Source organism: Anas acuta, chromosome 6 (genome assembly GCF_963932015.1).
Source record: "Anas acuta chromosome 6, bAnaAcu1.1, whole genome shotgun sequence".
NCBI classification, from domain to species: Eukaryota; Metazoa; Chordata; class Aves; order Anseriformes; family Anatidae; genus Anas; species Anas acuta.
The window spans coordinates 20,932,729-20,958,673 of NC_088984.1; the positions used below are offsets into that span (position 1 = coordinate 20,932,729).

The following is a 25,945-nucleotide window of genomic DNA, read 5'->3' on the forward strand; positions in this document are numbered from 1 at the left end:
CGGGCCGCGGGGCAGGCGGCGTCGGAACGGGGAAACTCGTCCCTGGGGGGGCGCCTCGCCCTGCTCCGCGTCCCCTTGCGCTGGGCAAGGCGCGGAGGGCAGCGCGATCGGCTCGGGGAGGCCCCAAACACCGCAGGAAGCCGAGCGCTGCCCGGCGCCGGGATGCGCCCCGCCGGCGGTAAGGGGGCCGCCCGCCGCGCTCCCAACGCCTGCCGCCTGCTGGGCCGCAGGGCCCACGGCTTCTACGCCAGGGACGCGGGGGTCGCCCTGAGGAAGAACATGGGGCTGCTCAGGAGCCTGGTCTGCCAGGTAGCGGCGCCGCGCGGGGGGCTCGCGAGTCTCTGGGTCGCGCTAACAAGTTTGGGGGAAAACGGAGCCGGGGTTTTGCTGAAGAGAGGGAGATGTGGTTGCGTTTATTGCATGAGACTCTGACCTAGAAACATACGCAATACTGTGCCGTACAGAAACGGGAGAAGCACTTGTATATCTAATATTCCCACTACGTAGAAACAGTCTCATATGAGATTTTGTATCGCTTATTTCTTCTTCTAACGTGACTTAATATTAAATTTACAATGTTTTAGGGAGCATCAGTGTTGAATGAAGTTTTCACAATGAAATAAGATAATCAGCAGAGGTCCTCAGGTAAACATAACCCTGAAGTGTCAGTGAAATTTCTTACAGACAAAATAGGAATCAAACCACTTACAGACTAAATGTGATTTTGTTAACTGATAGAAATGCACTGAATGCTATTGTGTGGAAGTGAGCTGGCAATTCTCTTGTACCTGAAAATTCATTTATCAGCAGTCAGGTAAATGGCCGCTTACACTGCTAGATCTAAGGGCGTGCAAGGGTTATTGAAATAAAAACGAGTCTACCTGTCTCTCACACAAAACCCTTTTTTTTTTTTTTGTAGAAATGTTTGTTAGTGCTGCAGAGCTATTGATATCTTTAATGCCTGCAAGTAGCTTTATCAATGCGAGTAGTTTATCCCATTACCATTTCAGGTTCCTTTTGCAAATAACTCTCTATAAACAGTCTTTTATACCTTTCACACAATTCACCACAAGCAAAATGGAATCAAGTTCAGTAAATTTAATTACATACAAAAGAGATATATGTGCGTACTTACACATTGGAGGGTTTTATTCTTGATTGAAAAATTTTGTATTAAAATTGCCGGTCTTAATGCAGACAAGTTAATGACAAAATGTGCATTGCACATGCTGTCCAAAAGCTAATAAAAAGATGTTTTAATTTAGTTCTTATAAAAGAAAAATCTTCCCTAAAAGATCTTTTGATTTGGTTTAAAAAATAATCCTTTATGTATTCATCAAGAAAGGTTCATTCAAATTAAATTACTAAGCTGGGGGAACCAAGTATTTTCCCAAAGTATAATTTGTTACCAACTGTTGCAACCATTGTCTCTTTCAGGGAAGTACTACATTCAAGAATGTTTGGACGACTCATTCTGCATCTCCTATTGCTTATGAAAGAGGAAGAATTTACTTAGACAACTACCAGTGCTGTATTAGCAGGTAATAAACTTACAATAAAAAGTTACCTCAGCTTATAGTTTCAATACTGTGACGCTGTTTTTTAGAAACGTAGCTAACTTTGCTCTTCCAAATAGTCCTTGTGAATTGAGCGGAATATACTTATGAGCAAAAAATAACTAGATACATAAATCTTTGTTAAATTACACTGAAATTCATTTGCCTCTTAATGTGACAACTGCTTTGGTGAAGGAAAGTTTTTGTGTAACTTTTATGCTGTGTAACATTAGGTTTCAAGTGCACTTCAGGAGTTTCAGATGATCATCATTTTAGGATTTTGCACTAAGAAGACAAATGAACAGTAATTTCCTTCTTTGTGATCCATTAACCAGCAGTATGCTGGTGTGAATGTGTCAATGCATCACAAAATCAGCGTTTGTAACAGGGTTGGTATGATGTCTACAAACTTTTCATTAAAGAAGTAAAGTATTGTTCATACAAAGGTACCAGGTGCTGAGTACTCGCTGCTTGTAATGCATGTTGCAGGTCAGTTCACTGCTCTGAATTCTCACTCTCCTATTCCATGAACTGCTGCAGAGTCACAGCTCAGAAACCGCTGGGCACAGGGCAGGATAGAGGATGGGAAGTCCTGTTTACACCAGTCCTTGTCCTTGCTCCTTCTGCTTTTGAAGGAAGTATTAGGGACTGGGAGAACTGTGTTGTTAAGCTGTGGTCAGAACAGTATTGAGACAATGTAATATGATACATGAAAGACAAATTATTTTGTTGGTGTAAACCACTAAGAGTTAATTAAATTAATCTGTCATTTGCTCATGGTAGAGATAGAAATCTTACCCATGTTTCATTCATACATTGTCTCAATGCTTTCCAGTACTGGGGTAACTTGTCTAACGCCTTTCAAGGTTTGCTTTTGTTTCATCCTCTCCCTAAGGGGAAAACTGTGCACTCTATGAAGATTTTATTCTAGTAGTAGGGTTTTTTTTAATAAATATTTGTAAATGATGCCATGCCTTTATACTACAGAAGGCAACACTGAAAGTGCCTCAGGGGAAGGTTCCAGGATAATGCTTAGTTTCTGGAATATGCTTTCTTTATAATGTCTATCTCTGAAGTAAGAACATTACTATTAACAGTAACTTAAAAAATTAGGAAAGGTTAGGTTTTAGATAGTACTTTATACTAATATTGCTTATTAGGCTTTATTTTGAGAGCAATTTGAGATTAATTATTAGCCTAATATTAAGCCTAATTATTAGGCTTAATTTGAGAGCAGTATTTACAAAGGAAAAAAGGTACCTAGATTTCTGACTTGCCTAAAGAGACGGGATTTGCAAAAGTGGAAAAAGTGTGTTAAATGACTTGTTGATAGAAAGTAGTTTATAAAATGAACTAATGATCAGCAATCATTTTCCTCCAGCATTGCCCAAGAGCCAAGAATACTTTATCAAAAGCCAAAGTGTTCTAAGTCGGAAAAAATAGAAGATGCTTTATTATTGGAATGCCCACTGGTAAGATTACTTTTTATTAGAGCATTGTTGTGGAAAAACAAATTAATATCTTTCAGTGGAATAGATTTAGAGCATTCTTTTCCTGTGAACTATTATTGTCAACGTTTTTGTAGAGTTGAATCATTTAACTTATGTTTATTTATTTTGAGAGAATGTTTAGAGGTTTACTTCTCTGAATTTCTCAACAGTGCATTTGAATGCTTCTTCATGAATGTAGAAGATTTTAAAAACAGTGATGTTGCCTTTATGTTTATGCAATTCTAATTCCTTACAATATAAATTCTGTTGTAATCTATTATTTATTTTTGAGTTAGCATGGGAGTTTGTTTTCACCAGATCTGTTAACATTAAAAAAAAAAAAAAAAAGGCAGATAAACTAATGACCTATTAAAGCAACTCTGTCCAAAAGCTTTTCTGCTGTTTCCAGTTAATAGATTACATAATTTCCCTCTTTTCTTCCCTTACATTCATAGATATCTGTACATAGATGGCCAGTCTTGCCTCAGTATTTAGACTGAAGCTTGTTCTGTTTTCTCTCAAAGGTCAATTTTTAGAAAAGTTGTATGATTCATTTAGGCATTTTACATTGAGTAGTGTAAAGAGAAGAAGGAAAAGTATTTCTTCATTCATAGGTTGTTCTGTTTGGTTCGAATCCTCTGATTTACTTAGTGGAATTTTTAACTATTAACATTTTGACAACGCTGTGCTGGGATGTAGTCTGGAATATATGAGGAAAAATAAATGAAAAATGCAAACAGAAAATCTACAAGATTTCTATATTGTTCTTTGTAGTGCCTATGGTACAGCAATGTTGTGCAACTTGAATATCTTTCAGTTCAAGTTGAAAACTCTGTTCATTGCTATTACAGGTGGATTTTCCATTTGACTTCAAACCAACAATTTTTTTCGTATCTACAAAATTTTGACACATTTGATGCCAAGCAGTTAGACTGACAATCCTTAGTCTTCACAGTGTGATTTGTTGTTCTTAGCTTTTCTGAAGCAACTAATGGTTGCCGTATAATTTCACTGTTTCATAAGAAAAGGTCCTTATGGTTACTCATATGGTGCTGATACAACTTAGTTCTAACAATTTAATTTGAGCACACAGATGAAGAGGCTGGACTCCTTAGACTGTAGAGAACACTTCCCTTTCTTGAGGGTTTTTTCATTTGTGCACTGTCCGTAGAGACTAGGAATATTAGCCCAACATTTGAGGTGCCAAAAAACAAGCATCGTGAGAACCATCCTCAGCAGTTCCTGTTGAGTTACCTTTCAATGATTTATTTTGCAATACTTAAATAGATTTCTCATGAAGTTTGGTATCAGATGAATAAGCAGTTATACTTCACTTATGCAAGGAAAGGAAGTCTTAAACGATGTGTTTTCTAGAAAAAGTAACTACCTTCCAAAAAATAAGATAACAGATTAGTTATGTAATAGTCAGCAATTTAGCACAGACATGAACTAAGAGATCCAGGTGTGATTAGGAGGAAGCTTTTCACCTTTAGCTTTTGAGGAATATGTATTCACTTTTGTTTTCTTGTTACTATGTTAAAATGTTATGTATCCTTCTGGTACAAACTTCTTTCTGATAATCTTTTTGTTATGTAGGGGGAAATGCTTCCAAATCCATCAGACTATAAATCTTCCCTCATAGTCTTGACAGCACAGAACTGGCTTCTGCGTCTCTCTGCTGACAGTGGGGAAATACTGGAAAAAATATACCTTGCGGGCTGTGGCTGCAAATTCAGGTATTAACATTGGCAAAGGTTTATGTAACTAACCATCATTAGCACTAAAATGGAGAAAGGGAATCATGTTTATTTTGCAGTATATTAAGCTGTTCAATTTCTGTGCGTTCAGAAAGTATTGTTTTATTGATAATATATGCCTGGGGAAGGGCAATATCTATATTATTTAGCCAAAGGATGTAGAAGTTATTTTTTTTATTGGAGGAAATTTACACCAAATACAGAGCAGAAAAAGGGTGAAATCCCAAATTCCTCATCAAGCTTCACCCTATTTTCCCAGATCCTTCTTTGCTGCTGGTCATTGAACATAGTGGAAATATACTACCTTTGAAACACTCCCTGCAGATCAGAGGACTCATAGTTCTGGGAGTTTTTGGAGTGAAAGACAGCTCATAAAACCTTAGGTACCCACTCATACATATCCTATGGCTGACTACAGGTCTATTTGTGTAGCAGTTTTGCTAGAGTACTATTCCTGCACTCTGTTTTCTTTAGAAGAATTTCACCAGCTAAAGTATCATGGTCTCAAAGTTGGTATCAAGTTCCACAAAAGCCACAAAAAACAGGCTACTATTTGCTTTTCTCTGACAATTTTATAGCTGTTAATATTGCAATAGACACATACCAGGAGAGGACCTCTAAGAACTATAAAACAAACCTTATAAAGCATAAGAAAAATATGTTTAAAAGTTAAAGTAAGCAGTTTTTAACTTCTCTGTAGGGTATCCATTTTTTTCTTTAAAAGCAGAACAGTTAGAGTTTCTGGCAAGGAGCGTGTTTTTTTTTTCAGTTCTCAGAAGTAATGATCTTCTTTAGACTGAAGGATAAAAAAGCAGTGATTTGTGAAGGGATGGAAAGAAATAAGACAGTGAATGTTCATACTTTTAAAAGTTTTCTCACAATCCTGTTATGGAATAAGCCATTCCTGGTATCTAGTTCTGTGGCTTCTGCATTATTGCAAAATCTGCATAGTTACAATAGATTATATTTTACATGAAAATTATTTTAATATTATTATTTAAAATTTTATTAAAGGATTTTACAATGATTAAGACAGGCCTTCCCTGTCTCAAATAGGTACCTCAGCTGGGATACTCCTCAAGAGGTAATGGTTATAAAGTCAGCTCAGAATAAGCTGCCTGCAGTATCACGGCAGGTAAGTTTGTTGAAAAACTCTCATTTTTACAAAATCAAGAAATTTACAGGGACAGATATGGAGACATTATGCTTTGTTACTATGGTAGAGGACGATGATGTATAGTATAACAATATAACAAGTATAACAACTATGTTCAATATTGTTCCTTCCCAGGCAGGTATCCAACAGTCTGTACTATTCCATCTTGCTGTATTCCAAGTATTACCCCTTTCATTTGTTGGAATGCTAGAAATAAACAAAAAGGTAAGTTCAGTCTATAATGTAGTTGTATGAGAGGAATGATACAGGCAATTGTCTCAGGATTTTGGAAGTCTTAATGTTTTGGACGCTATTTTTTTAATTAGCACTAATGTTCTTTTAGTGTCTGGTAGTTGTGTTGAGGGAACATTAATAATTCCAGAAGAGAAAATGCAAATGTGTAGTTAGTGCGTTACTTCTTGATGTGTAGGATTTCAGAACTTAGAGAAATTATAAGAATTAGAGAACTGTGCAGTGTTTGTAAAGTTCTTTTTACCTCTTTAAAGATAGATATGCTTCTGATCAGTTCCTAGTAATGGCCTATGAATTCTATATACAGTTACAAATGTTTCAAACTTGTATTATCATTGATACCAGGTGGCAAAATATAAATATGTGTATTGATTTATGAGTCAAGAGAAAACAAGCTTTCAGAGGTTGGATTGTGACCTGTAAGTAAGTGTATACATTAGGCGACTGCAAGCCAGATGACAACTTCTAGTGCTCTGGTGAAAAAATGTCTCTTTAAAGTCCAGGCAGTTCTAGATACAACCTAAATTGGAACAGTGTGAACGTGCAGAGTCTGTCTTCAAAGCTCTTTAAGCTATGGTCTTATTTAGAGTCCAGAGCTATTTAGCTGGTGCTGGGTTGGACTGAGGCTGTGAAAAGAGAATGAGCTGGTAAATGAAAGAAGGGGGGGTTCAACAATTTTTCATTTGGGCCCAAGAATGGTTAAGGACACATTTCTGTTCAAAATTAGTATTTAGGACTGAAAAATACAAATGTTACCAGTATCAAGGGTATTTTCAATCTGCTTAAGAATGGCATGATGGATTCATCATGGTTATAACAGGCAGAATGTATGAGGAAAAGTATTTAATCCACTGGGCCTGTGCTGATCATTAGAGCAATTGTTACAACTAGGAATAAGGTTGGGATAGAATTTGGAACTTGAGAGTACACCCAGAAGAGGAAGCAACCAGCGAATGCAATGCTAAACCTGATACGGATCAGTGGGATGGAACTGTTATGTTACAGTTAGGATTAGGATTACTCTTGAAGACTGCAGAATGAACCCAATGCCACAGCTTTGCTGAGATGGTATGCTACAATAAAGTCTAAGTTCAGACTAGAAAGGTCTCAAGGATAGTAATGAGAGTTTGGGACTGGGAGACTATTAAAGTTTGGGTCTGGCACCTTAAGCTAACAAATGCACTGAGAAAGCAACATAAGGCTAAAAAAAAGACAAGGTCTAAGGGGTGAATTCACCTTTCAGGAACAAACTGATCACTAGATCATTCATAGAGTTAAGAATTAGGAGTATTCCAGCTTGGGTTTTATTTTCTTGAATTACATTTAAGCCTGTTTTAACCTTATTTTATTTGCTTTTTGTAGTGATTCTGAATAAGAAATGAAAACTCTAGTCTTCCAAACATCTCAATATGAAAAAAATTACCAACTTTGCATGTTGTTATTCATTAAATATTAAGAACTAGTTTGTTTTTTTGTTTTGTTTTTGTTTTGGTTTTTTGTTTTGTTTTTTTTTAGTGGAGATGTTCTAAGGAGTAGCACAAATGAATACTTCATAATCATTAAAAGGGTAATCAGCTTCTCATGTATGTGTCTAATTTGAATTCAAAGAGGATCCTGTATTCTGTGACAGCTGGATAGTGTAGTTTTAGTACAGCTGTACACAGTCATAGAGCCATGATTAGACTAGTATTTTACCCTGGTGATGAAGAAAGAACAGAAGATAGAAAATCAGTTCTTTTAGATTGAACTGTTAGCTTTGTTATCGACTTCCTGTGGGATGCTAGGTAATAAAATCTATTCATCTCTTGTAATAACTGGGTAATATGATGCAAAGACATAATGAGAACCAATTAGAAAATAAATGTGCTTGCAGAATATGACTTACCTAATTCCAGGTGTTATTGCAGTGCAAAATATTACAGAAACTCAGCAGAACAGATGAGTTACAGAAACCTTCTTAAACTAAAACACTGGTCATAGGTTTTGGTCAGAGTCAAAAAGGAAGTTGATTGCATAATTAAGTATGTAATATTGCCATTTTGCTTTCTCTCAATTATTTCTTCCTTAATAGAATATTTTTATTTTCCTTTTTCCAGATATTTGGTAATAGTGTTACAGATGTTGATGTTTCTAATGGAATCCTTATTGTAATGTATAGCATGGGTCTGGTCAGGCTCTATAACTTCCAGGCCATCACTGAACAGGTAATGTGAAATTTTTCATACGATCCATGCTATGTTGTGGCAACAAATCATTAATATTCATGTAATGCCACATCGGTACATGGGGATTGTGTCAAAGGATAGAGATCTTGCCTAAATCTATTTACAATCTGAATATACAAATGGATGCACTATCAGAAAATTCTCCTCACACTAGTTACAGGTTGCAAACCATGAGAAATGGGGTCAAACAGGCATTTAAACACGTGTAGAGAGGAGTTCTGTAAATGCTAGACCAGGGTGTGATGCTTTTTATATACATGGTCTGTAGTTACAGCAGCAAATACTAAGGGTAGAAAATGACGGGCATGGAAGATTGTTTGATCTGAAACTGAACCTCAGTGAGACTTTTACATTTGTCTTCTTCCTATAAAAAAACAGATGTTAATTCAAAAGTAAGACTTCAAGCAGCATCTAACAAGATGAGGAATGCAGCAGTAATGGAGCACTAAAATCAAACAGCAAGTAAATATGCATCAATAAACTGAATTGTTCTGCATTATTTTAGTTCATGGAACAGCCGTTTGATTTGGGATGTGAATTCAACTGGAATGGTCAAGTGGGAGTTGTAGGAAAGTATCCGTTTGGTCTTCCGTGTAACATTAAAATAACAGGTATTTATGATCTTTGTATTATCTTGGCTTAAATGGTTTATTTATGACTATTTTTAGCAGCAAGAACATTAAAATTACTGTCCTCAGATTGTGCTGCTATGCTTCTGTTTTTTCGTTACAGCAAAAATGCACTTTGCTTTACTTGCAATTACAAGAATTAATTAAATAGGACCCAACCCAAAATGTTCCATGATTTTATGATTTGATGACTTGCCTAGAAAATTAGTACAGAAACTAGCTATTTGAGAAACTTTGTAAGCAACACACAAAGTGGAAATACCTTCCTCGTTTCTGAGACACAACTGCTCCTGGGAAAGAGGAAGGGCTAGGACAACTGTTAGTAACACCCAGAAACTGTATATAGTACATAAGCAAAAGGTGTCAAAGGAAGTTCAATCTGACTTGAAGAGTCAGAATTCAATGAGACAGGATATAACTTGTCCAAATTGCATTTTCATTTTTCTAACTGTTGGAAATGTGCCAGTTTCAGTAAAGTTAATTCCCGAGGAGAGAAGAAATTATCTCTTAAAAACAATTCTTATGCCTTAAATCACTAACTTATGAATGTTCTGCTTTATGTAATGACTTTAACTTCTTTGAAACCAAACATTCACTTCTGCTGGTGCATTTTAGATTAGAATTTGATATTATGACTCTTAATAATTGACTAAAGTCTGAGACTTCCTGTGAAACGTTTTTCCCTTTGAAAATACACTTTCAAAAGCTCAAATGAGGCACTTGAGAGGGGGAAGAAAAAGCAGGTTTCACCAAAATCAAATAATGCATGCTTTCTTTCCTTAAATTTTTGAATATTTCTCTATTAAATGGCTTTCACAGGTGACTGTCCCCATACAGTGCTTTTGATCTTTATGTTCACAAACAGTGTCATATAATAGGATACAAAACAGATTTATATAAACTTGATGAAATACAGACAAAGATAAAATGCAGACTTAGTTAAAGCTTTCAGTTATGATGCAATGTTGTATCAAAACAGAGTGATAGGTTGCTATAGTTGATGTCTCAGGTTCTGCAAAAAGAAATTTCTCCTTATTTTCCTCTCTGCTAAACCACAATTTAATCACAGAATCACAGAATTTTCTAGGTTGGAAGAGACCTCAAGATCATCGAGTCCAACCTCTGACCTAAAACTAACAGTCCCCACTAAACCATATCCCTAAGCTCTACATCTAAACGTCTTTTGAAGACTTCCAGGGATGGTGACTCCACCACCTCCCTGGGCAGCCCGTTCCAATGCCTCACAACCCTTTCAGTAAAGAAATTCTTCCTAACATCTAACCTAAAACTCCCCTGGCGTAACTTTAGCCCATTCCCCCTCGTCCTGTCACCAGGCACATGGGAGAACAGGCCAACCCCCACCTCGCTACAGCCTCCTTTAATGTACTTATACAGAGCAATAAGGTCACCCCTGAGCCTCCTCTTCTCTAGGCTGAACAAGCCCAGCTCCTTCAGCCGCTCCTCGTAGGACTTGCTCTCCAGGCCCCTCACCAGCTTCGTCGCCCTTCTCTGGACCCGCTCAAGCACCTCGATGTCCTTCTTGTAGCGAGGGGCCCAAAACTGAACACAGTACTCGAGGTGCGGCCTCACCAGAGCCGAGTACAGGGGGACGATCACCTCCCTAGCCCTGCTGGTCACAGTGTTTCTGATACAAGCCAGGATGCCGTTGGCCTTCTTGGCCACCAGAGCACACTGCTGGCTCATATTCAGCCGACTGTCCACCATCACTCCCAGGTCCTTCTCTGCCTGGCAGCTCTCCAACCATTCCTCTCCCAGCCTGTAGTTCTGCTTGGGGTTATTGCGCCCCAGGTGCAGGACCCGACACTTGGCCTTGTTGAACTTCATACAGTTGACCTCAGCCCATCGGTGCAGCCTATCCAGATCCTCCTGCAGAGCCTTCCTACCCTCGAGCAGATCGACACACGCACCTAGCTTGGTGTCATCTGCAAACTTACTGAGGGTGCACTCAATGCCGTCATCCAGATCATTGATGAAGATGTTAAAGAGGACCGGCCCCAGCACCGAGCCCTGGGGGACGCCACTAGTGACTGGCCTCCAACTGGACTTGGCTCCATTCACCACAACTCTTTGGGCCCGGCTATCCAGCCAGTTTCTAACCCAACGAAGCGTGCGCCAGTCCAAGCCAAGGGCAGCCAGTTTCTTGAGGAGAATGCTGTGGGAGACGGTGTCAAAAGCCTTGCTGAAGTCAAGGTAGACCACATCCACAGCCTTTCCCTCGTCCACCCAGCGCGTCACTTTGTCGTAGAAGGAGATCAGGTTCGTCAAGCAGGACCTGCCTTCCATAAACCCATGCTGGCTGGGCCTGATCGCCTGCTTGCCCTTCAAGTGCCGCATGATGACTCCCAAGAGGATCTGCTCCATGAGCTTCCCTGGTACTGAGGTCAAACTGACCGGCCTGTAGTTCCCCGGGTCTGCCCTCCGGCCCTTCTTGTAGATGGGCGTCACATTTGCTAGCCGCCAGTCAGCTGGGACCTCCCCCGATAGCCAGGACTGCTGATAAATGATGGATAGGGGCTTGGCCAGCTCCTCTGCCAGTTCTCTCAGTACCCTAGGGTGGATCCCATCCGGCCCCATCGATTTGTGGACATCCAAGTGCCGTAGCAGGTCACCAACCAGTTCTTCGTGGATGGTGAGGGCCACATCCTGCTCCCCGTCCCCTTCCACCAGTTCTGGGTACTGGGTATCCAGAGAGCAACCGGTTTTGCCGCTAAAGACTGAGGCAAAGAAGGCATTGAGCACCTCCGCCTTTTCCTCATCTCTTGTAACTAAGTTTCCCCCTGCATCCAGTAAAGGATGGAGATTCTCCCTAGTCCTCCTTTTTGTGTTGATGTATTTATAAAAGCGTTTTTTGTTGTCTTTAACGGCAGTAGCCAGATTGAGCTCCAGACGAGCTTTGGCCTTCCTAATCTTGTCCCTGCACAGCCTCGCTACATCCTTATAGTCCTCCTTAGTGGCCTGCCCAATTCTCCAAAGTTTATAAACCCTCTTTTTTCTCCTAAGCTCAAGCCACAATTCTCTGTTGAGCCAGGCTGGTCTTCTTCCCCGCTGGCTCATCTTTGGGCGCATGGGAATAGACCGCTCCTGCGCCATTAGGATTTGCCTCTTAAAGAGCGCCCAGCCTTCCTGGACCCCTCTGCCCTTCAGAACTGCCTCCCATGGGACTCCACCAACTAGTGTCCTGAGCAGCCCAAAGTCAGCCCTCCGAAAGTCCAATACAGTGGTTTTACTGGTTCCCTTCCTGGCCCCGCCAAGAATAGTGAACTCCACCATTTCGTGGTCACTCTGCCCAAGACTGTTCCCGACAATCACATCCTCCACCAGTCCTTCTCTGTTTGTGAAGAGAAGGTCTAGCAGGGCACCACCCCTGGTAGGTTCACTAATCAGCTGCGTCAGGAAGCTATCTTCCACTTTCTCCAGAAACCTCCTAGACTGCTTCCTCTGGGCTGTGTTGTGCTTCCAGGATATGTCAGGGAAGTTGAAGTCCCCCACGAGTACAAGCGCTGACGATTTCGCAACTTCTGTCAGCTGCCTGTAGAACTCCTCATCCGTCTCCTCATCCTGGTTCGGCGGTCTATAGCAGACCCCGACCAGGACACTAGCCTTGTTGTCCCTGCCAATCCTAACCCAAAGGGACTCGATCTTGTCATTCCTAGCCTCGAGTTCTACAACATCGAAAGACTCTCTAATATAGAGAGCCACACCGCCACCCCTTCTGTGCTGCCTGTCCCTTCTGAAGAGCCTATAGCCAGGCATCGCAGCACTCCAGTCATGAGACTGGTCCCACCACGTTTCCGTGACGGCAACCAAGTCGTAGCCTGCCCGCTGCACGATGGCTTCCAGCTCCTCCTGTTTATTACCCATGCTGCGTGCATTGGTGTAGATGCACTTCAGCTGGGCCTTTACCTTATCCTCCGGATAAGGTAAAGGCCCTATGGAAAACACGCTGTGGGAGCTTTAAAAAGAAGCCTGTACTAGATATGTTCTCATGTCTTACAGATCATTATAGTTTTTAGTTTTGATATTTAAAACCAATGTATTGGGGAAAATATTTTTGATCTTGAATCACATTCAAGAATTTGTGGTTAGGACGTTTTGAACTTAGGACAAACATTTACCATGGCTGCTGGTTGCAGATAGTTGCATTCCTGTGGTTTTTGAGCTTTTTTTTTGAGAATGAGATGGCTGACTGACTCTTCAGTGTAATGTAATGCTCCAGTGAGTGAGATTTTAACAGTTTCAGAGTTTAAACTTGTATTTACTGTAATTTAACTGTTCATAATTTCCCTACTTATTTAGTCCTAGCTTCCCTACAGAAATTGCCAGAAGGGATGGCAATTAATATAGTGCTATTTTTATGGTGCATTAGGTACCCAAGAGGAAGTACAGAGAGATCAAAACACATAGGTTACTATGTACCTACCACAACCTTTACAGCTATTGACTGGTAAGAAAATTGATTTTGGTCACAGTGGAAAGAATGGAAAATGTAGCTATAAATCTTCATCGTATCAGTTTCTGAATGTCTAGAACTTAAAATTATAGCTTGATTTATTATTTTATGATTCAGTAATTTAAACAAAAAACATAAGATATTCTGCTCTCTTTTTTTTTTTCCACAACATATTAGAACAAATACAGGTTAGTGCTGCCAGGAACAACGTTGTGGCTTATGCTTAGATGAGACTGGAAACGAACAAAGGAAACGAATGAAGAGGCTCAAGTGGAGACTGAAAACTTGCAATTCTAGGGAAAGGACTCAGGAACAATGATAATAGGAAACGTAGAGCAACAAGAGCAAGTGACACATAACAGGAAAGAGGGAGTTGAAGCAGCAGAGTCACACTATCACCATGGTTTAGGTGATTATGACCTTGCAGTGTTTTGCCAAATGAGCATAAAAAGAAAGGTGTATCTTAAGAGCAGCCTATACTGCTTAGGATTGCTGTATTACTGAAAACCATTTACACCTATCATTTAGTCCATCCACCAGAATTTTTGAGGGACCTTTTTATTTTAAAGAATATATATAGTAAGTCTATGGGGGGAAATATTAACAAGTGTTCTTGGCCTGTTTTACATTTTCTGGCAGATTTTAATAAATGCAGGTCCTTTGCATATGCCTTCATCCTCAACATTCTCCACATTTTCTGCAGCTGCCTCAGTTTTCATAAACTATATATTTTGTTATATCTCACATGAAGTTTTCCATTTCCTATAGTCCAAAAGACAACTAGAAGACAGTCACTCTCCAGCTCAGGAAAGACTTCCTTTTCCATGGAAAGTGATTCCTTTCAATCTAAAGAGCTAAAGTGCTTTGAAATATGGATGAAAGAAAAGGAAAGAAGCACTATATAAACATAATTTCTGATGTCATGTAAAATCTTGGCACTGTCAGGGTCTGGTTAATTAGCTGGACTAAGCAGGGCAAGAACAAGTCAAAATATGGGTGAGACCTTTGGGACAAAAACAAGTTTAGATAAGAACTTTGTTCTCATAGTAATTCAGCTTGGGTGCTTATGTTCTGCCTGTTTAAACATCCATGCTAATTACAGATTTTCTCTACACTTTGTCCCCCTGCCGCCCCCTTTTTTTTCAGCACTTCTTGTTCTGTTAAAGAGAGATGTGTTTTGTTTTGTTTTTCAGTTTAAAATTGATGCAGTCATAGCAGCTGTAGAAATTGCTTTTATTTAGCTATTTGATGAAAGTTATAAAACTCTGTACAGAGTACATTTCTTTTCAAGATGCTTCTCTAACTTAGTACACAGAAGACCTGTAGGAATGGCATATTGTATCTCTGTAATTTATCCCAGCTGAACTGAAGGGAGAACTACGTTCCTTTTGCCATCAATTACAAGAATTCTTTAATTTTGTTTATGAACTTGGCTACAGATTGAATAAATTGTGGTCCACACTATTTTGTTGGATTACATCAGAGGATAAGGAATATTTGTATTCAGGTATCTTTCTGTGTTTATTTCTGTTATTTAGGATTGCTGCTGTTAGCCTGTTTCCAGCTGTTAAGCACTATTTTTCTCAAGAGAATAGTGACCCTTTCGATGTGTAATTTGATCTGTTCTTAAGTCCATGCTCATTCAGATAAGATGAATTAATTTTAACTGTTTGCTGAGTCTTTGCTTATGCAGCTCATTTGGAGTGAAGTAAGTCAAAGATATCAGAAGAGCAGCTCAGCATGAAGATCTGAGAACTCAGTAACTTTCCACAGGGAATTGCAAATGTATGCCTGGAGGCTAGGTGAGGAAGTATAGCTAGTGCTAGAAAAATTGTAACAGCCAATGTATTTCCACCAGTCTTCAAAAGTGCTGAAGATTAATAACTTTGTTATAATTTAGAATTGTAAGCATCAATAGAATGATGATTGTTCTGCTACTAATGGTCTTAACGTTACCCAATATTTGCAGATACCCCACCTTTGCTATTTGAAGCATCTTCTCTGGAGAATGCATTTCAAATTGGAGGTTACCCTTGGCATTATATCATCACACCTAACAAGAAGAAACACAAAGGAGTCTTCTATATTTGTTCTCTGAAAGACAATGCTTTGGTAATATATTCAGGTAGCAGCTTCTCTGGAATGAATGTGTTGTCACGTTTGTCCTGACCTCTCCTTCTGAGTAGTGCTTGAAGTAACAAAGTCCTTTTTTCCAACGTGGCACTCACATAGGGATCACCCCACATTGTTGTATCTGCTATCCAGTGAAGTCATGTTTTCTCCTGAATTAGTGTTGCTTCTGTGATTTCCTTAATTCCAATACAATCATAGCACTGCCAGTGCTACGTAGCGCTGTATTCCCATCTTTATAGACTCTAGCATAATCTCATACCTGATTCCTTGCATGGTAACATCTTAATTCATTTTTGACTGTTCAGCCTACCAAGTGGCTTGATGAAAGAAATATTTTAAGTTTCAAGACACTGCAGAATAAGTTTCCATAATGTTTATGGTTTATTCTTGATTTGTACCTTCTCTCTCTCTCTTCGGAAAGACTTTATTAATCAGCTTAATACAGCATCCCTATTTATTTATTTAATGTGCTGTTCATCATATATTCTTTTGCGTGAGCTCACCATCTCAGGCTTTATTTTGGATCTGCTTTTGACCTGAAGATACTTCTGTAGTATCAGCAGCTTCTGGCCTCTTAATTCACAATTCTTCACAAAAAACTTCTCATCTGTGAACGTCCTCATTTCTTTTACTAGCCTGATTGAATCAGTGATCCCTCTTCTGTCTCTTTTTATCTTCAAAACATCTTTCACAACTATAGCTGAAGATTAATTTTGATTCAAAAGGACTTGAGCAATCCTTTCTCACCTGTTGTGTTTTTTTTTTCCTATATGGGTTCATGATTTGAAATTTTGAATGATTAGGTTAGCTGAATTTAACAGAAAGTAACTGCCAAAATCCCACAATTTTGACCATTTTGCTGCTGAAATCACAAGCTATACCAGGCTTATACATTCCACAAATACTTGCACAAGAGAGGCTGAGTCTGAGTTGTGATGCACAAGTCAAAGTTTGTACTAATGCTTTTCTCATGTCTTGACACAACACAAATTGCTAGAATTATTTGAGTGTTTGCAGAATGTTGAGTACATCTTAATATTAGTTTTAATATTAAGATATTTAATATTAAGATATTTTAATCTTAATAGTTTTACGAGAGGTTGGGCCACGTATAATCATGGTACAAGGCCATTGCTCATTGCATATTTAAAAAGTGTTGAAACTGTTCCATGGAATATCCATGAGAATTAGAACTGTCTGAGTTGTTATTATTGATGTCCACTGCCATCCTTTCTGATCTTGTTTGTCAGCAATATTTATAAATCTTCAGAGGAGCATGGAGAGGAGCTGAGTATTTCCTTTCTAAATTAGATCTGTGAGACTTTAAGTATAATAATATTCTAAGCTTTCCCTTCCTTCTTCAGGCAAAAAATGGCATACAGGATATGAAATGCTGTTCACTGGAACCTGATTGGATATATTTCCATCCAGATATGTCGGGCAGAATAATCCATGTGGGACCAAATTTGATTAAGTATGACCACTTTTCTTCCTCAAATTTTACTTTCATTAGGTGAAAAGTTGCAGAACTGCATAAATTCGGTAGTTTGATTATTTGTGGGCCAAAGCACTGTCATCAGCTCCTAGAAAGTGGAAAAATGATGAATTTGTCAGAATCAGGAGTCCTGGTAGAAACACCTGCAGATTTCTACATGAGGAGCGTGGGCTTTGGCAGTCAACACTAGATTATGATGTGAAAAAAAAATCTAGGACCAGTGTTAAAAATTTCACTGATACATGTAAATTACAAAAATAGCTTATTTCAATTTCAGTTATTTGTTGGCTTTAAATATACCTGTGGTTTTTGTTTTGTTTTGTTTTTTAACTATAAATATAGAACGTTTGTTGCAGGTGGATTTGGATGCGTGACTCATTTTGTGATTTCTGTTTCTTTTAGAGTCTTGAAGCTTAAGGAGGTTGAAAGTAATACAGACCAAACAGAAATTTCAGAAGACTTTATAATAGTGGCCAACAGAGAAGAAAGCTGTGTGAGTTTAACAGGAATTTCTGATGTCTGAAATCATTGTGCATGATTTTGAGCAATACATGGGGTTTTTATGTATATTAGTAATTGCTGTATTTTATGGGCATAACTCAAAGCTTTTTGAAGGATCTTACTCATCTTCATTGGACTTCTATTAAGCTGTAGGAAAGAAATTTTGAAAACAAATTACATTTTCTGGATAGTTTTTTGAATCCTCAAGTCTTTTCACAAGTTCTCAGCATTCTTTAAGATGTATAGTATAACTATATCACTGATGTAAAACATACAAAATGGTGACAGATTTCCTTCAAATGAATGTGTTACGATGGATAATTTTGTGCATCTCACAAAAAAAAGATGGTGGCAATAGGGCCATGTGTTGCTAATGCATAAAACAAGATCCCAGAGTTTAAAGCAAAGTCAGAAAGCAAAAGATGTGAAATAGATGCGTTGTCAAATAGGTATAAAGAAACTATAATGTTCTGAAGTCCTGAGCCTTTTTTTTTTTTTTTTTTTCTCCAAAGGTGAACAGCTCTGTTACTGTAACAGCTTCTGGTCGAGTGGTGAAAAAGCGTTATAACTTGCTGGATGATGACCCAGAACAAGAGGTAACTGATGTTCTGAATAAAAACAAGTCATGGACTATTTAAGAAGTTTAGCTAGACAGAAGTCATTCCTGTTACAGGTGCAGTGCCTGTAACCATTAGCTGTATTAATCTTTGAGTTCTTCATCCATGTTCTGTGGCTGTCTTTGTCTCTTTGACTTGACTTCAAAGTATCTCACTCCCCCATCTGCCTCCCACTTGTTTTCTCCACTGTTGGTGTTTGTTCTGTGGATAGTCAGTTTCTTTTAAGAACTGAGCTAATGCCCCATGACACGGTCATAACTCCATGTGACTACAGTAGCACAGAAATTAAATGTTAATGTGATGAACCATTACTCTTCCTTCCATTCAAACGCTTCCTTTAAGCATTTCTTCCAAAGTATTTTATGAACTGGAAGAAGCATATTTTTCCCTGCTTTAAATAAAAGACTAGAGGAACCAAGTCAATATAATCTAAATACCTAAACTATATTTTCTCTACCAGCTACTTTGATTTGATTGCAGGAGAAAGTATTCAACACTTACTTTAAGTAACTGCTTCTTGAGAGTGAAAACACCACATGCTGTGTGTTGAGTCTTCACACACACGGCCTCTTCAAGAAGCTGTGAAGAATATTTTGTAGCTTTCTATCTAGAGCTAGAATAAGCACAATGGTTAAAATTCATCAGTTTCTGGCAGTTATTTCTGTTCTTTATTTCTGACGAAAAAGATTTTACTGTTGTTAAGAACAGGACAGTCCTCCAGGTCTGTAGTTCATTTCTATTCACCTCTTTCAACATAATAAAAATTACAGTCTGCACACTGTATTTTTGTTTCCTGTATGTTATATATAAAATGCATCAATTTGCACATTAAGACTGTTCAGAACATCAATTTTCTTCTCCTCCATTCTTAAGGAGTTTTGCTAAAATACATTAGACACTTTGTGCTGGGAAAGATGCCTGCTGTGTATCAGGCTGACAAAGTTTTCCTTTATGCCATAAGACTTAAGAATTAGAATTTTTCCAATTCTTCTTTTACCTGAAAGAAATAGCTGTACAATTTAGGAAGAAGGGAATGTGAAATATGTTTCATACATGAACTTGTTTTTTTTTTTTTCCTAAGACATTCAAAATTGTAGACTATGAAGATGAATTGGATTTATTATCTACTGTGGCAGTTACTCAAATAGGAGCTGATGGAAGAGCTCACCTCGACTTACACTGTAATGAGCAGGGGATTCTACTTAAGAGTATTCCATTACTGGAATCCTGGGATGTGGTGAGAATTCCTTTTTTGCTTGTTTGTGTTTTCTTTTTGTTTATACTAACATTTCCCATACCTGATTATATACTGTTCTGCATTAATTTTTTGTTCAGATTTGAAGTAGATATATCAATTGTGTTGCCAAATGTTATGGATGAGATTTGCACAAAATAATAGTCATGACTCTAGAAACATAAGTATTACATCAGAAAGTAGTTCATTTATCTGAAAATCTTCATGATTTGAAATCAGTGTTTGTTGTTTGGTTGTGCTTTGGTTTTGTTTGTTCTGTTTTCCTTTAAGTCTTTCTGAAGTATTTATCAACTTGAATACTCACTCTCTGGCTAGTTACATCAGCTTAACTTTATAGCTCATAAATAGTCTTATTAACTTAACTAGAACTACTCATACATAGAATTAAGAGTGGACCCCACTGTGTATATTTGGAGAGATGCAATGGTTCATATAGTCGAAATTTAGGTACTAACGTAGATGGTCTGAATTATTCAGCACCTTTGATGCCTCTTTTATCATCGTGTATAGGCAACTAAGGATCCTAACTTAACTCCAATGCTTTAACTTGTGCTTAGATTCCTAAAATAGGTGTGTAGAAAACCTCTGGAAGTTTAAAAATTCTGTCCCTTTTCTGGAAGGGCAGACTGTGCCCCAACACAAATTTCCTGTCTGATCAGAGAGATAACGCACACATGGAAAATGACACAGGCACAGTATTCTTAGTAAGCTGTGGAAATGGAAGCTGAAATCAGAATTATTTTTCTCATTTCAGACTTACAGTCATGAAGTTTACTTTGATAGAGACACTGTGTTACACATAGAACAGAAGCCTAACAGGAGGTTCAGCTGTTACGTTTACCAAATGGTCTGTGATACTGCAAAAGAAGACGAATGCTCACGCCGTGAAAAAACAGAAAGAGTGTTTTGTAAAAAAGGAGGGAGAATTTTTGAATATATTTAAGACATAACTACAGCAACTTCATTTTGGATGTTATTTAAGGGCTTCATACATATGAATTAGTCAGCTACTGTTTTTCCTTCAGTGTTTAATTTTAACATTTCGTACTTTTTATGAGAGGTTTTTTACTTCCTTTTTTCTCTCTGATATTGTCCACTTGTTTGTAGTCTCTAGTGGCTTTTAATGTGTTTACCAGGTCATCATTAATGCTGGCTACGGCATTTCTTGGTTCTCTTGAGCAACTGCGTTGAAATATTGGACGTCAAGGAGAAAGATGTAGACTCACTGGTCGTCTACCATCTGCTGTGTTCTGTCTTCCATAGTTTTACCTATGCAACTTTAATATAGACTGTTAATTAAACAAAGTATGTAAAACTGGATAGGATAAAGTTTATATGTAGTAAAAAAATGGCAGTTACTATTAAAACACTTAAACAAAATCCTTCTGTTGATTTTGTTTCACATAAAACCACTTGAGTTTGCTGGTTGCCTTTGTTTTGGTTTAAATAAGTATGAATAAATAAGGCATGTTTATTGCCTTTTGTATATATATTTTTTTATTATTTTATATGGATATATTTTCTTTTTTTAAAAAAAGACATTTTTCTGTATTTCCCCATATTTAGGTTCATGAAGGTTCAGTCTGAGCCAAAGCTACCATGAGTGCAGCATGTCTGATACATGAAAGTTCCATGTCGTATGCTCATTAAAAATACAAATGAACAAACAAAAAACAAGCAACCCCCAAGCTGTAGATTTTGTGGTCACAAAGTATGACCATGCAAATGACCAGGCGAACTGACCAGATGCAAGTCAAAGATGTCCTCTGGGAGACTTAAGATGGTAATAAACAACAGTGGAAATACAGAGCAGCAGCAGCAACACTCTACTTGCACACTAACTTAAGAAAGTATTCGCTTAATAGCCAGGAAAAGGCACTTGTCTATTACACTACTATGTAAGTATCAGGGAGACAAGAGGGCAGAAATTAACATGAATCTATAGGATCCAGTACTTAAGCAGAAATTTCTGTTCTGAGTGTGTATGGATTATTTATTTGTAACTAAATTCCTTTCACTAGGAATCTGTCACATCAGTCAATGATAACAAATCTGAACTACTTTACCATGGACAAGAAAAAAAATAGCCTAACTGAAAAGTAAGGCTATAAATACAATTCCTTAATTATAGAAGCAATACAAAGGAAACAACTGCTTTCTTTTTTCAGATACTCAAAAGTCACAACAACAGTAAAGGAACACAGAGGTGCATTAGTATATAAACAAGAAAAAAGATTTTCCTCTTCTGTTGTTTTCAATCTGTGTTCTTGGCGAAGCATAACACTCTGCCTCTGTACTCCCTGTTGTCCTCTGTCCTTACTCTGCAATCTTACCAACAACTAATGACCAGAAGTTGACCAGTTGGAGAAGAATGCTACAGAGCTGTTTTTCATGATACTCCTCATCTCTTTTCTCATCGCTATTTTTGATGTATGCAAATTGTTTTATATAGCTAGTAACACAACTGATGAAATTTTACTGTACTGTTGACAAGTTGGATATCTTTATTAATAAAGAACTACTACATGAAAACAAGCTGATAAGACTTAAAAGATACTTAGTAAGGAAAAGTACAGTTGCCAGATGGTTGTGAATCATCTGTTTGGGGCCAGAGTAGATGGAGTGAAGCAGAAACACTGAAGCTATTTAACAGCTGATTTATTTCAAGAAAGGCGTCGTAATCATTTTGCTAGCCTTCACAAGAACCACACAGAGAACCACGCATGGGAGAATGCAGAGAATTTTATGGGAGATTTTTGCAGTTAATGACTACACCAACCCCACTACCAACATGTGATGTTTTTGACATTTTCATGACGTACATGTAGTTTTCCGTATTGGTATTTCATGATCATTTTTGTTTGAAATGTTAAAACAGTTATTCCCAGAGCAAGACATTTACACTTCATTAGAGGATTGTTTATTAAGTGGTGCATGTTCTGTTCATGAAGATCAGCTTAAGCTTTCAAGATTCTGCTGTGCTTTCTAGTGACTTATTTTGAAGCTACTGTGGACTTGTAATTGCATGTTAAATCAACAGTTGTACGTGGGTGTCCATCTATTGAAAAATGCAGCAATTTATAGTGAACAAAAGTCAGCCTAGACTTTGATGAAGAAGATTATGGGCTTTGTGTAAGAAACAATCACTCTCTATACACAGTATGTTGCTAAACTACACATAATGGCAGATGTTCCATCATGGAAGGTCACACCTAGATGTTTTCATTCAGAAACAGGAGAGATGTTTCCGTTCAATTTAAAACACCTAAGTTATTTAAGAATTGAGAATCCAGAACACCTAGCCCTGAATACTTTCATGCATATACTCACAGCCCTACTTAGAAATGGGCTGGGACACACCAGAGAATCTGTATCAGTGAATACTTATGCATTATGCTTTTCAAGTTGTGAACAGTAGTGTTGACTTCTGTACCTATGCGAAGCCCCAGAACATTCTAAAACTAAACTTTTATTTAAAAGGGATGAAAATCCTGGCCACAAACCTATAGATTTTTACATTGCAAAAAATAACCCTATATCTGAACCAAACACAAGTATCTGCATGCTTGTTGGCAGTCCACCCGAATCAACTTTTTATTTCAAATTAAAGCCTGAAACAAAATCAATCCAGCAGAAAAAGGTAGTACCTTTCTTTGCCAGGAGATTTTATATGTAAGACACCTAAGCATTTTTAGTCATGGCTGCTGGCAGAGCTGTACTACTACGTTGTGTCAAATTGATACAAAATCTGAATAAAGGCATTAGATCTGACCTGTAGAACTATGCTTTCATGTCCATATAAGAGGAATGTAGAGAACTTTTCTCTTTTTTCTAATGTAAACTAGGTTACTTAAAAGTCTGTTACACAATCTGAATAATTCAGTATATTTAAGAGTGTCAGTATTTGTAAAGTTGAGAAATTCTGAGAATGCTATTGTGGTTTCAATTACAGAGATAAAAAAATATTCTTGCCCATCATAATTATCTCTGCAAGCACCAAAACGTGACATTAGTACCAAAAAAAAAAAGAAAAAAGAAACAAAATTGCTCTAAAAAAAAAAAAAAGGAATAAATTCTTCAATATATTTTGTTTCCAATCTATAGATTCAGAAATTAAAATAAATAAAATATATATAAAAATAAATAATATATATATATATATATCCTTCACAGGCAGTAGCTGACTGCTTTATTATCAGGAAACCCATTTACTGTTAGTTTTTTGATTTACAAAAAAAATTGGACTAAGGAACTATTCATGTGAAATTCTGAGTTCCCTTACTTTGTTTTTCAGTGAGTGCTTATGACTCATGCAGTGGCTTCCAGAGTCTGTAGAAAAGGCCTCCAGTAATTAGATCAAATACAATCAAAAGAAGCTGGACCGAGTACATACTTTAAAAGATTGAAGCTGAAAGCTCACACTTCCATTATTTTCACTAGCAGTAGATGCACAAGAAAAAAAAAATATATATGTATGTATACAAAAAAGGTAAACATATACATATGAACTGTTAACCCAGGTAGAGATTCTCAAATGTATATTTCAAACATAAAATTGACAGGACCTTAAGCCCATTCTTGCCAATGTTCCCAATCAGGGAATCACAGACGCGTTCTGCATTTTCTAGGTTTCTTTTTCTTCTCTTCTGGATATGTCCTGTTACTTCAACAGCAGAGTTTCTTGTTCATCTTATTCTCATTTTGCCTTTATTTTGCTCTTGTCATTGAGAAAAATACCTTCTTATTACTTAACAGTAACTGAGGATCACTGAAAACTCACCAACAAAAAACTTTTTTTTTTTCCTTCTGGAACTGTGAGAGCTATCGCACATGATGGAAAAGCTTATGAACAAATTAATTTGCTTCCCAGTTATGATAGAGGTTGCTATTAGGAATATCTGGTAGAAAGATATACCACCTGCATAGAGTGGTATGTAGAGGGACTGGGTGTTTTCTTAAATACCAGTTGTGAGGGACTGATGTTACCCAATTAAAGCAAAGTCTCTGGGCATTCTGTAACTAAACAGGTTAGGGACTCATGAATTCATTTGGGGTTTCCCTTAAGGTTGCTTTATTCCTACTTTCTGCTGCTGCCAGTATGTATAAAACCTAAATGATATGAGCAAAAAGGGGAAATAGTCAAAATGTGACTTCCTAAGGCTGAGCCACGCAAAAAAAAACAAAAACATATATATAGGGCAGTGACTGAGTTCTTTTCTTTACAACTGTCAAGTATTGCCACTGTCAGAAGTACAGTATATTTAAAAGACTTTTTTTTTTTTTTTTTGGTTAAGGTGTGTGAACTGATCTAATATATGTGTATTATGTGTAATATATGTATATATGTCTCACTAATAAAAAACACATGGCATATCTGTACATTCCGAATCTTTTCTTTATCTCCATGAACAACTGGAGAAATTTAGTTAGTCCCTCCTAAATCAAAAATTCAGATATTTCCGGGGGGAAGAGAGGGGTGAGAAGAGGTGCATTTGAAGGATAAATTAATAATATAGTAACTGCCAACTAGTCCTATTCACAAGAAAGTTTCCGTGTATCAACATAAATTCCACATGTCTCTCTTGATACACAGACTGAACAGGCCATGAGTACTAAAGCAATTAAACACATATTCCAGCATTTAAAATCAATTTTAGAGATTTTTAAGGGAGCATCTTTTTTTCTTTTTTTTTTTTTTTCTTTTCTTTCTTTTTTTCCAGCTATTTCACAATCTTAGATTTTCAGTGGAGACCACTTGAAGCTCTCTGGTTGCTAGACTTGACATTTGCGCAACCATAACTTCAGCATTTATTTTTACTTTACTGAAGTTACAAAATGATGACCTAAATAACCTCCAGAAGCACCAAAAGACTTTTTTCTGCCAACTCATTCTCATGTTTTTAGATTAAATAAATTCAAAGGAGTCATACTGCTCGCTTTGGATAAGTGATTACAAATGAGCTGCATTTTTTTTTCTAACAATGAAAGCAACTAGGTCCCCTTCTTGCAGAGTGAATAGGTAAAATGATAAAATTGTAAGAACTGCTTTGGTTGGTATAGCTTAACAGCTCATTTCATAAAATGGGAGTACAATTCCTTATTCTTGCATGGGTGTGGAAGGAATATACTTCTAGGAATATTATATTTTAAGGGAAATGTAAGTGCAGATTCTTAAGAACAGATAAAGAAAGCACGGAAGGAGAAGCTGAGATTCACTAGAATTATTTTGCACAGAGTGCCAACTCCCAACTGTTGACACCACATTTCAATTATGGTCCTTTATAATGCCAGTGCCCCTTATTTCTACTGCTTGAAAGCTGGCTTGATTGTATAACACATAAATATTTGGATTGTGGATCAAAGCAGCGTATTTCCAGCATTTCTACTTCAACAAAATTGTTTTTTATT

The 25,945-nt window shown here is 37.5% G+C and overlaps 1 protein-coding gene across 2 annotated transcripts; it reads left to right on the forward strand.

Moving 5' to 3' along the window:
- Positions 1 to 162: 162 nt before the first annotated feature.
- DCAF17 (DDB1 and CUL4 associated factor 17) lies at positions 163 to 24,916 on the forward strand. 2 transcript variants are annotated; one of them, XM_068685675.1, is made up of 14 exons: positions 163 to 309; positions 1,438 to 1,541; positions 2,938 to 3,028; positions 4,643 to 4,782; positions 5,860 to 5,938; positions 6,095 to 6,184; positions 8,308 to 8,415; positions 8,942 to 9,047; positions 15,506 to 15,648; positions 17,034 to 17,143; positions 17,567 to 17,657; positions 18,178 to 18,261; positions 19,364 to 19,519; positions 21,104 to 24,916. In XM_068685675.1, the coding sequence occupies exons 1-14, from the start codon at positions 163 to 165 to the stop codon at positions 21,122 to 21,124; spliced, it is 1,470 nt and encodes a 489-aa protein (XP_068541776.1). In that variant the 3' UTR covers positions 21,125 to 24,916. The 2 variants fall into 2 exon arrangements, with proteins under 2 accessions (XP_068541776.1, XP_068541775.1); XM_068685674.1 differs by lacking the exon at positions 21,104 to 24,916 and adding an exon at positions 20,292 to 20,946.
- The last annotated feature ends 1,029 nt before the right edge of the window (positions 24,917 to 25,945 follow it).